This window comes from Rhinolophus sinicus, chromosome 8 (genome assembly GCF_057876585.1).
Source record: "Rhinolophus sinicus isolate RSI-liver-muscle chromosome 8, RSI-T2T, whole genome shotgun sequence".
NCBI lineage: Eukaryota > Metazoa > Chordata > Mammalia > Chiroptera > Rhinolophidae > Rhinolophus > Rhinolophus sinicus.
This window is the reverse complement of record NC_142508.1, coordinates 73,023,338-73,035,925: the sequence shown is the minus strand read 5'-3', so window position 1 is coordinate 73,035,925 and position 12,588 is coordinate 73,023,338. Positions and strand designations below refer to the sequence as shown.

General features: G+C 44.4%; 1 protein-coding gene across 8 annotated transcripts in view; it reads left to right on the top strand.

Moving 5' to 3' along the window:
• NUP93 (nucleoporin 93) overlaps positions 1-12,588 on the top strand; it is a 90,640-nt gene that overhangs the window by 60,469 nt on the left and 17,583 nt on the right. For 7 of the 8 annotated variants that reach the window (XM_019754041.3, XM_019754069.3, XM_019754060.3 and 4 more), the window contains 2 exons: positions 9,101-9,175; positions 11,259-11,348. In XM_019754041.3, coding sequence (XP_019609600.3) covers positions 9,101-9,175; positions 11,259-11,348 — 165 coding nt within the window. Of the gene's footprint in view, positions 1-6,349; positions 6,566-9,100; positions 9,176-11,258; positions 11,349-12,588 lie in introns of those variants that run through there. The other variant, XM_019754094.3, reaches the window with a different exon arrangement.

Here is a 12,588-nt window from a genome sequence, read left to right as displayed (position 1 = left end):
TGGCATGTTCTTGTTCCTCCGTCAGTCACTGCTCTGTTGATCTGGTCTGGGCTGGTGACTTTCAATACCATTTATATGCTGAAGACTCGCACTTACATCGCAGCCCCAAACCCCAGACTCATTTGTCTGGTAGCCTTGGCTGTACTTACATGTGTCACAGCCACCTCGAGCTAAACATGTCCAGAATTGAGTCATGATAGCAACTGCCCCCCATCTCCCTCTTGGCGCCAGCTTCTCTTCTCACAGAGTTTATCAGCTTTATAAATGGCAACTCCAGTTTTTCACTTGCTCAGATCAAAACCCTCAGATTCATTTTTGTCCCCTCCTTCCCCCACCTAGTCTCTCGCACATGTTCATAAGTGCAGTTAACCCTGCTCTCAAAATATACCCAGAATCCAACCCATCTGACCACCTCCGCTGTTAGCACTTGGTCCAAACCACCATCGGCTCTTGTTCAGATTACTGAACTAGCCAAACTGGTTGTTTTAGTTATCTGTTGCTCTGTAACAAATTATTCCAGACCGTAGTGGCTGAAACGAGCGTTCAACTTAGCTGGGTGTTTCTGATTCGGGGTCTCTTGAGGCTGCCTCTCGGGGCTCGACTCAGGACAGACAGCCACTCGCAAGCCCACCATGTGATTCTGCTTAGGGACACAGTTCCTTGTTATGTGAGTCTCTTGAGTTGTGCTGCTCACAGCGTAGCTTTCTTCCCCTAGAACAAGAGTGAGGGATCCGAGGGATAGCTAAAGCGCCCCCATGATAGAACCCAGTCTTTCTCTAACTTAGTCTTGAAAGTAACACCCTACCCCCTCTGCCCAAAGTAAGTTGCTAAATCAGCCTGTACTCACCGGGAGAGACTTACCCAAGGGCGTGACTCCTGGAGGTGGAGATCGCTGGGGCCGTCTTAGAGGTTATTGACCACACTGGTCCCCTTTTGCCCTTGTACAATCTCTTAACACAGCAGCCAGAGTGACGCTATTAAAACAGGTTGGAGCATGTTGCTCCTCTGCTCAGGACCCTCCAGAGGCACCGCTCACAGAGAGCAAGCCGCGGTCTTCACCACGACCTGAGTCCCTGCCGGGCGTGGTCTTGTTACCCCTCCAAGCTCATCTTGTACTGCTCTCCTCATTGCTCCTGTTGCTACAGACGCGTGAGCTCCTGACAGTTTCCTTGAACAAACCTGGCAGGCTTGCTGCTGCCTCAGGTCCTCTGTGCTTCATGTTGCTTCTGCCTAGAATGTTCTTCCCCTGAATAACTCTGTGGCTGTCTCCCTCACTTCCTTCAAATGTTAATCCAGTGCCATCTCCGTGAGGCCTTCCGAGGGCTTGATACCTGAAATCCAAACCAACCTCTCCATTCAGCACTGCCTGTATCCCCTTTTCTAGCTGTATTCTTATTAGCATTCCCTTCTCCCTACCATTGTATATGTTTTCTGTTTTTGTATTGCTTGTTGTCTGTGTCTCACATTAGAATATATTGATTGGTGGGGTGACCGGTTAGCTCAGCTGGTTAGAGCGTGGTGCTAACACCAAGGTTGCCGGTTCGATCCCCACATGGGCCACTGTGAGCTGTGCCGTCCTTTAAAAAAAAGAAAAAGAATATATTGATTGGTGGTAGTGCTAAGTTGAGGGTTTTCTCCTCTTGAGAATTAATTTTTTAAAAAGGCAAGGTATTTATAATTCAAGAATTAAAGTCCCCAGTCCCCGAAAGCCCATTCGTTCCCTTCCCCTTTTGCCTCCCCCAGAAGCAATCACTATTTTTACTTTCTTGTGTATATTTCCAGTGTTTCTTTATATGAATACAAGTACATGAGACTATATATTCTTATCCCCCCCTCCTGCTTACATAAAAGTTAGCTCACTGTATGCTTTGTTCTGTATCTTTCTTTTTTCCCTTGACTTATCCTGGAGATCTTTCCTGAGAGGGATGTTGAGGCTGTACCTTGGGACCAGCAGAAAAAAGTGTCTTGCCTGATTAGTGATGTCTGTCCCCATGCCAGGGGTGCTATGGCTTGATTAGTGATATCTGCCCTGTGCCAGGGCTGCTGCGGCTTGCCACACATTTACCACTCTGGTGTTGGGGAGAGAACAACCTGGGTTGAAATTCTAGCTTCATCACTGACTGGTTCTGAGACCTTGTCCACATTATTTAACCCTGTAGACCTTCAGTGTCCTCACTGTGAAGTGGATTATTGGGAAGATTAGTGATAATGTAAAGCATCTGATCCATCATGGCCATCTCTTACTACCATGTTTCCCTGAAAATAAGACCTACCCGGAAAATAAGCCCTAGCATGATTTTTCAGGATGACGTCCCCTGAACATAAGCCCTAATGCGTCTTTTGGAGCAAAACTTAGTGTAAGACCTGGTCTTATTTTCGGGGAAACATGGTATTGTTAGAAAGCAGTTTCAAATAATTTGGAGGTGCAGATTAAAAAATAACAATGTTAGACATTTCAAATACTGTTACCAATGCTTCCTGATAAGTCTTTTTCCTAGAAGTTGTTTCATGGCTAGCTAGCATTCTTTTCTCAAGAGAGCTAGGACAACGGAAGCTCAGAGAGACATGTAAAGTGCTGGTAAGAGCTAGGACTGCTTCTAGACCATTATTCTGTTGACGTCTGGGTCAAGGGTAGGTAGCTTGGAAGTTTGTCATGCCTGTGGGTTGACTTCACACATCCCATATCTACAAATTCACTCCTAATTTAAAAACTGGTTTTTCTATTAAATTAGCCCCAAAATAAGTAGATGCTAAAGTCATTTGTCTTCGGGAATTACTCCTTAAGGCCCCTGTTCCACATTTTTTAGACTCAAAGACTTCAAAGACTCAGATCAGAGTCTTTGGGAAAGAACTAATGGATGAAACCCTAGGCCAGCCTAATGTTTCTTTCTCAATTTCTTGTGAGTCTGGGCAGATAAATAGAACAGCTCATGATCTTATAAACTTCGTTTTTTAAAATGGTGTTAATAGGCTGTGGTCTGTATTGGGATTTAGAAGTAATTATAAGCTGCTAATGAGATGTTCTTTCTTGATTGTTCTTCTCTTAAAAATAGACTAGTCTACTTAGTAGATTCTTCTTCCTTGACCTCGAGTCCCCTTGGAAGGGAGTTACTGACTCTTTTGCTGTTCTCTGTTGTGACATCTGGCAGAGTGGGTAGCTTTGCTATTAAAGATGGCAACTGAGGCAGATGGTTCTCCCTTCAGGTTATCCAGGGAATTACCATTTTCTGGACTCTTTCTTGTAGGTTTTGATGTTTGTTACTATTGTTTTGAGCTTTTTCCCTAAAGTATAACGTGTATACAGAAAAGTGCCCACATCGTAAGTATACAATTCAATGAATTATCCCCAAATGGAACACACCCAGAGAGAGAAACAGAACATCAGCAGCGCCCCCTGGTGTGCCTTTCTGGTCACTACCCCCTCACCACCTCCAGCAAGGGGAACCCCTGTTGTGACTTCTAACATCATAGATGAATTTTGCCTGTTTTTGAACTTTGTGTAAATGGAGTCATACAGTATGTACCCTTGTTTCTTCGTCAATTCTGTATGTATAGCGTTGCATGTAGTTGAGGGCCATTCATTCTGATGGCTGGACAGTATAACCAAGCTGTTTTTCCATTCTGGTTTTAATGGCCATTTGGATAGTTTCCAGTGCTTGGCTTTTATAAATAGTGCTATTGTGAATATTCTTGTATGTGTCTTTTGGTGAACATCTGTTAGGTATACCTGAGCGGGGACTTGCTGGGTCAGAGGACATGTATATGTTCAGCTTTAGTAGGTTCTGCCAAATCTGTTTCCAGAAAGGTTGTATCGATGTACCCGCCCACCTCCAGGATATGGGAATTCCATTTGTTCCACATCCTTGCCACACTTGGTATTTTTTGTCGTTTTTAATTTAACCATTCTGATGGATGTATGGAACGATGTGTTTTTACAGGCTTTTCCATAAAATTTTCTTCAAAATGATGGAAAGATGATATTGTCTCCACGTGAGCAGGCACTTTCTCTACCTTCTTTCCAGGAAACCGCATAGTGTGAAGGCCAGAGACGGCTTTGGAATTCACAGGCCTAGGTCCCCGGGCCTGGGTTTCCTCGCTGTAAAAGGTCTCTTAGAAGAACTGTTGCGAGGACTGTAGAATGTGTAAAGTGCCCAGCTCCGTGGTGGCACAGACAGCACATTCAGCATGTCTTAGCAGTATTTATGGTGAGCTACACACCAAATATTGTCATTTTCTTAAGCATCTGTCCCTTTGTAAGTATTTGTTGTTAGGACTAAGGTTGTTGGAATCCAAAGAGTCATTAGTTAGGGAGGAGGCTTCCAGTCATTTTGAACTGAACTTCCATTTGAAGGAGAATGTCCAAATTTGGATAATTTAATATAAAGACAGGCTGGAGCCTGTTTTTTTTTTTTTTGTGTGTGTGTGTTTTTAAAGCAAAAATGAACTAGCTTATGGTGGTTCCTGAAACATTTTTCCCCCAAGCCTACTGGTAATAGAAAAGCAGCGACACATTGGTAATATCTGTTCCTGACAAGTTTTAATAAAGGAAACAATGCTTCAGTAGCATAAATTCAATTTGGGAAATTAATTTCCTTAGGATATCATTGAAGAACGAGGTATAATTTTTAAAGGAAGGAAGGAGTTGAAAGTTTGCTAATAACTTCTCAAGTTGTGGGCTGAATAAAAATGATGTGCTTTAAAGCAAGAAAGAGACTCTTGGCTAAGAAGCTGCGTGCTTTCATCTCCGCATCTGGTCAGTGTGAGGAAGCCCAGGGGCCGTGCTCGCGTGACAGCACGTGGGGTTTGAGCAGTGTTGGGAATGGTTGATACATATCTTCATCAACTTTTAAAACAGCATTGAAAAGTTATCCAACCTCAATGTAGTCTCGTGCCTGTGTTGGTATTAGACATAGTCAGTGGATGGTCCTTTGACGTATTGTCTGGAAAAGCACTTAGCCTGTCTCTCGAGCCTGTAGCTTGCGAGGCCAAGTTGTAGCTTACTAATTATAGATAATGATGGCAACTGCATTGAACATAGTCTCTGCGTTTGCTAACTGACTTAATAACATATTTCATCAATTCCCAGTCACATATCTTTTCTACATTTCAACGTTTCTGAAATCAGGATATGTCTTAAATTCAGTGGTGTGTCGTTGTTTAATTGACAGCGTTTTTTGTTCCTACATAAAAAACAATTTGTCTTGCAATAGGTGGTGTATTACATTTAATGGAAGACACTAAAATATAGACCGACAGTTTGAATTTGAAAACCCCAGACTCGATGATTCCATACGGATGTGTTTATTTTAGGCTCCCTGGTAGTTTCCTAGGGGGTAAATTTTGTTTCACTTACTGGAGTTTGAGTTGGATTTCAAGGATAGAAAGTGCTCTGCTGGTCTTTCAAAAAAGTTTAAAAACCCCAACTCAGCAGGTCCTTCATTTTAACATCTTGATGTGTCCTCCAGAAGCACTTCCTTGCACAGTGTTCCGATGGGAGCGGTGTATAGACCCACTTAGGAAAACTCTCACTCTCCTCCATGCCCACCCAAACATAACTGTGACAGTGGTGCATCCTGTCCTTCCAGCTCCCTCTTAGGTCCTTATGGGCACACTTAGACATACATGTCCATCTGATCAGTTTAGTGTAAGTTAGTCCATGTAGGTGTCTGTCGTTCCCTAGTGGCTGTAATAGGTTTCATTGTATAAGTGGCCCAAGTTTACTTTTCATTTCATCCATGAGTAACAAGCCTCCAGGAAAGTGAGATGTCATTGCCCGAGGTCACACAGTTGGGTTGCATTTAGAACCTGGGTCTTCTGGTCCCAACTTGGTGTTGTTTTCTAGTAGTACTGGGTTTCTGTGTCCAGACTTTGTAGCCAACTATTGTACATTAATCACGTTGGTTCCATTTTTGCTTACATAAAGCCAAAACATTCCACTTGGAAGTGCAAAACTCCCTTTCTTCTATAGTCTCGTCATGTTTTCTTTTCACTCTGTGCTTATCTTGCTAGGTGTGCTAGTTCCCCTCTTTTCTCCCTGACTAGAATGTGTCTTCCCTGGGGAACGAGTTTTATTCATCCATGGATATGCCTTGTACAAAAGTCAGTTCGCGATTCCCTCCTGCCACTCTCCAACCACATCCTGCCTGTTGTGAAATGCTCTCTTGGAATGACTGTTTGGGGAACACAGTGTACTCTGAGAAAACCCTTCTCGTGGCTGTGCTCCCAGAGGTGGCTGTCTCTCCACCTATCGCCAGTCTCCTGCGTGAGCCCCTTGTTGTCTTCTGTGGCCAGGCCTCTCACCTCCCCTGCCTTTCTGATCTCCCCACTAGGGTTCAGTCTGGCCCCAGTGCAGAGAAGCCCCGAGGTTTGAGGAGTTTGAAATGTTATTCCCACACAGCGCACTGGTGTCTACTTTCCCAGCCCTCAAGCAGCGCCTGGCTTTGAAATCGTGATGAACGTTTGCTGGTTCCTGTGCTCTGGAATGTGCACGTACACATCCTGTTGATGGATCATTGACCTTATGTGTGGTGAAGTAGAGGCTTGGCCAAGGGCAAATGAAGGAAAGGTATTTTTGAAAACAAGAGCATTAAGCAAAATTAATTTAAATGGAAATTTGAAACCTGAAAACCAACTACTTTTTAAATGGATAGTTTTAAAAATTAGGGTTTTAGTACTGGAAAATATTTCTCAAGGCTGTTTGTGTATACTTAGCTGAAACAACTGTGCCCTTGCAGAAATGTTTTAGTGCTGTTGCCCTTTTCATCCCCCATTTATATTTATTGTCCCTAGTTATGTTACTGGAATTAACAAGCTTAGTGCTCTGTTCTTTAGAAAGACTTTGGGACCATCAGCTTTCAGATGGTTAGTTCTGTTCCAGAAAAGTGGCTGTCTTATAGAATAACCCTCAACCCTGTGTTACTGGGAGGGCTCAGAGTCAGTCCAGATGCAGAAAATGAGCCGGAGGGAGTTCTGTTCATACAAGGAGTGTGTGTTCATTGTCAAAAAATGAGAGGAGAATTTCCACCCAGCACAAAGTAAACTATATTAGGTTCTGTTTCTCTCGTGTCCATATCTATCCATTGTCCAATACCAGATTTATTCCTATCTTCATCGTGGTTGTGTATTTTTTGGTTAAAAAGTGATAACATCTTGCGTTTACCGGCCGGGTGTTGGGCACTGTGCTGAGCGCTTTCTACTTACTCCTCCCAACAGTGTTGTGAGATAAGTACCGTTCTTCTCCCCACTTAATCGTCACCACACACCTGTGAGATGGACCCCATCACTGCCCCTGTTTTACAGCTAGAGAAACGGGGGCTCAAAGGAAGCAGGAGACGCAATCAAGGTCACGCCGCTAGTGAGTGGTGGGGCCAGGATTCCTACCCACTGCCCTCTCTTGTTCTTGCATGGCTGTCCTTGGAATGTTGCCCTCGGCTGCCCTGGCAGGCAGGCAGTGTGATTCCGACTTTGGATTAAAACCATGGCTCCACTGCTTCCTATTGGAATGACCTTGGGCAAGTTACTTCCTGTGTGCTTTGCTGTCTTCATCTGTAAAACTGATATAATAAAAGTACATATCTCAGAGGGTTGTGGAGGTAATACACAGACATCAAGACAGTGCTTAGCATAAAGTAGGTGCTCAGTAAGTATAGCTGTTGTTATTGTAACCCGGTGGTTTTCAGGAAGTCAGTGTTTCCGAGAGAAATGACCATTGGGTATATATTTAATGCCATATGCCAGACTGACAGGTGGCAGAGGGTAGAGGTGAGAGGTAGGGGTTTAAAATGGCCATTGGTCAGCCAGCCAGTAGCGTCTACCATGGTCAGTAAAGTGTTTGAAGCTTTTTAATACCAGTGATTGCAGACAGAGCTGAGGAGGACCGCTCGAAATTGTCTGAGACAGTTCCCTTCATTCAACTGGTGGGAACCCGGAAGTTCTAAGAGACTGTGCCAGACCCCAAAGCCAGGGAGGAAATGGCCCTCCTGGAACCCGGGGGTCCTGACAATCCAGTTCATTCTCTAGAACCTGAGGGTTTATAACCCCCCTTTCTGCCTCCTGCCGTTCTCCGTCTCTTGCCTACTCCCAGGGCTTGCTCACACTAGTAGTCCTTTACGAGCTGTGGTAGTGCTAGGAAGTTTTGCTGCTATCTCCCATTGGTGTCCAGGAATCCTATTTTACACTGCTTTCTTTGGGATTTTAAAGAATAGAGCATTGGTTTTTTTGTTTTTTATTTTTATGAGAGAAGTTTAAAGAATTTGATCTCTGCTACAGCACAGTACAAACTAATGTTTTGGAAATTTAAGAATATACCTATAGAATATACCTAATTTGGTTCCATATTTGTTTACAGTAAGAAATAAGCTTAGCTAAAGATTAACTCTAGTCTTTCTAAAAAGAGACTAGTAAACTTTTCCATACGGTTGTCCCTAACTCTCCCCGTTAGACAGTAAGCTCTTTGGGGACAGGCTCTATGGGTGACTTACTGTCATCCCTTTGGGGGTGAATGTGCACACAGCTATGCACATGGCAGGTGGGCACTTAGCAAATGTTTACTGAATGAATGAATGGCAGCCTGACTTAGACTCGCTTCACAGCTTCAGATGCAGAAAATTAATCAGCAGCTGTTGTCTTAGTGTGGACTCCAGACTAGAAATGTCTGAATCCTGGTACTCTGACCCTATAAACTCCATTCCCTCAGCTGTCTGATATGATTGATGGAAACAGGAGGCCCACACGTAAAGACCACAGCCTCACTGGTGTGAGGCCATGGAGAGGGACAGTGTGCTGGAGGGGGGCTTGGATTGAAACCGAATGTTGGGAAAATGTGCCTGTCTAGAAATGGTCATTGAGATACCCTTACAGTCTATCCAGCCTCTTGTTATTTTTGAGTTAATTGAGTCCCATTATCTCGGCGTCCTGAGTTCATGGTAAGAGAGTTGCTTTCTGTTGAAACTCCTAAAATCATCATTTTGAAGGAGTCTGGCTATGGCTAGGAAACAGACTCCTCACAGCTTTTAAAGAGAAACCTATTTTTATATGATTTTTTTTCTTTCCGTGACAGAATGCTGATCTTAACCAAGTCTCATTGTGTCTTTATCTACAGCCAAGTTACATCAGTGATGTGGGACCCCCTGGTCGAAGCTCTCTGGATAGCATCGAGATGGCCTATGCCCGGCAGGTGAGCGTGCTCTGGAGGAAGATCGAATCCAGGAAAATCCTGCATGAGCCCTCTGGGGAGTAAAAGAGAACAAAGCCTTCATGTGAAAGGCAAACCCTGAAAGCAAGTTGGGTTTTCATTCAGAGGGCTGGTTAATATTTTACCGTCTAGGTCACTGGAGAATTCCATCAAATTGGCTAATAGAATGACTCAGATTTGATTCAGGGAAATTGAAATCTGCCCTCTGCACTGACCAAGGCGTCTCATTTTGCATCTGGCAGTAATAGCCCAGGTACAGTAAAGCCTTGAGTAACTGCCCTGTTTAGCAAATGGAGTTTTGTATTAACTGAATTACCTTGTAGGCTGATGTTATTATCAGAAATGCTTCTTCACCCCTTGTTGTTGAGAGAAGTTTTCTAAATGCTTTTCTGCCTTGATAAGTATGGTGCGCTTACCACTACCGAATGTTGTTGTCCTGGAGAAGCGCCTGAGATGTGGGGGAACCTGGTCCCAGCTGTGTATCGTGACCAGTCGTATGGGAGTAGATTGAGGAGCTTCCTGGTAAACACAGGGCCACACTGAGGACAGTAAATACCTGCAGGACAGTACATACCTGCAGGACAGAAACTGCCCTGAGGACAGTACATACCTGGCACTGCCTTAGAAGAAAGCAGTGTTGGCCACCTGTGTGTTTATTCTAATTTGCCCTTTCCCCACACAAAGTATCAAAAAGGGAAAACGATCTTGTTTTTGAATTGAGGGTGGCGTGCTTCCATCCTTCTTGCACCCCTTGTTGAGAAGAATTTTCTGAATCCTTTTTATTTTTTAAGTCTCCATCAGCGTGCCATCGCCACTTCTAACTAGGCAGCCGAAGCCAGCCGCCTCAGCTTCCCGCACAGGAGTCCCCCTCCTTCTAAATCCCTCTTGTTTTACCACTGGGCCCTCTTTTATTTTCTGCTCCAATTTTTAGATCTCTCCCCCATTACATCTCCATCTTCTAAATTTTACCTTCATTGTATGGCTGACTTCTTCCATTGCTACAGCCACCACCAGAGTTTACGTGTAATGAAATTATAATCTTCTGAGGAGGAAAACTACGTATCTCCTATATCTGTGGAGACTAAAACTTCTTAAAACTGGTATTTTCAACTTAGCACTCGGATAGCATCACGTCGCGTCGCTGTTACATGGCTGTCCCTCCAGGGGAGAGGAATCTTACTATCCCAGGTTGAGCACTGTACCTTGCAAAGGGAAAGCCCCCAGTGAATGCTTGCTAAGTGAGTAAACTCCACCGTGTAGTTTAAAAAGCATTTGATTTCATCTTGATAACACCCCAGAGCTTACATGATAGTACCTCCCATTGGAAGTAGAGGGAAGTGAGGTTCGGCGGGGTCCTAGCTTGTCTGATGTCACCACCTTGTTCGGTCCCAGGTAGAGCATGGACTTTGGGCGCAAAGAGGAGGATTTAGTAGTTTTTCCCATCATGATTTTAGTCCTTCAAAAGTGAAATTCACAGTAATAGTGGTTTTTCCATAGCAGAAACACCACGTAGTTCCTTTTTCTTGAGAGCCTTTTCCTAAGGAGCAAGTGGGTACACCAGACGTGCATCAGCTGCTGTTCTCATGCGGAGGGCTGCCCCTGGCACTCCTTACTCAGTCCGCAAGCGCTGTACCCGGGGCCATTCAGTCCTGCTAGAGAGATTACTAGACTTGGCCTCGGGTTCTCAGGGAGCAGCAGTGGGGGTTCTTCCATTGTCCCAGCTTCCCCTTTGGTCCTTGCTCATTGGGACTGAGGGTCTGCAGGGCGCAGAGGCCCGGGATGGCCTGTGGTACTTCCCCCAGGACCACCCTGCGCCCGTTCAGGTGTGAGGAAGGCCAGGCAGCAGTTAACTTTGGTGTGTGTTGATGCTGCTGCCCAAAGCTCCAACGCAGAGCTGGCCTTGCCCTCCGGCTGTGTGGACAGCTGAGCCACTCTGAGGAGCGAGGAAAGGTTGGTGAAGCTTTGCTGACCACTGGGCAGAAGCTGGCTTCCAAACTGCTTCGAGAGGTTTTAAAAAGAGATGAAAATAGAAGTTGTGCCATTTACTTTGCTTTCATGATTTCAGATTTATATCTATAACGAGAAGATTGTAAACGGGCACCTGCAGCCTAACCTCGTGGACCTCTGTGCTTCCGTCGCAGAGCTGGACGATAAGGTAGCGCCTGGAGCTAACCCAAGGGAAAATGCCGTCCGCTGTTCAGATGGGATTAGCTTGCTCGGCAGAGATGTGCTGAAGAGACACTCTGTTCCACAGAATTAAAAAAAAATGTTAGCTGTCCTTCAGAGTATTATTATAAATAATTTTGGCACCCCAAAATTATTTTTGATAATTATGCCATGTATGTATTTTTAATGCATCTTCAGATGGCTCAGCCAGAATCAATTAATAGTCATGAGAGTTCTTGAGCTGTATTTGCTTTGAAGTCCTGTCAGGCTCCAACTTTTCCCTCACCGGTTTCCCTCCTTACGCAGACTAACAGGCTCTTTAACGAGAGCTGAATCGTAAAGGTTATGTGGTTTCCCCTCTGGTGAGCCCCTTGAGCTTGATTCAGGTGGGGTCTGAACGAGCATTCTTCATATGCCACTGGTTCCGTTCCTCTCTGACTCCCCATCTTTATTCCTGTCACTCAATTCTTATCCTTGGCCAGTTTTCTCCCCTTGGGGTGGGGTGGGAGAGTGGATAGATGGATTGGTAGGTGGCCAGGAGAAGGGGAAAAGGAAGGAAGGATATAATGGAAGCAAGCACTCATGTAGATTTATTTTTTCGTCTTCAAAAATACAACTTTTTTTTTAATAGTAAAATATAAGGCAATACAAACAGATCTAAAGAAGAAAATAAGCATCACCTACTATCTCACCACCTAGAGAGAGTTACATTTGGGTGGGTATTCTACAGTTTTAATTTTTGAGAGAGACAATGAAAACATGATCTTTTCTTTTCCTTTGGAAAAGGGGTAAACCTGCTTTTCTCCAATCAGTGCTGTCTTCCAAGGATTCTTAACATTAGAATATTGCCCAAGTTCCAGGAACACATTTTTAAGGAGAGATTTACAGCCAGAATTCTGGGGAGAGGGAGTCCCAGCTGTGTGCTGGTAACACAAAGGAGAGAACGCCCATTCTTAGAGGCCGTCATGGGAGGCGTCTTTTGAGGGGAGTGAGTGGGAAGGAACATGGAAAGCTGTGACACTCCCAAAATGGGGTAAGAGCCGTGGCCCCTGGAGAGTCTCTGGGTGGACCAAACCTATATTATTTAGGTTAAGCTCTTATTTTAAGCCTTAAAAAAACTCAAATGACCTTGTAAGGACTGAAATGCAGCTGCTTGAGTTTAAACTCCTAGAGCGTTGGACGATTATAAATGTATTCCCTCTCTTGTAAGGGATAACCCACTGAGATTC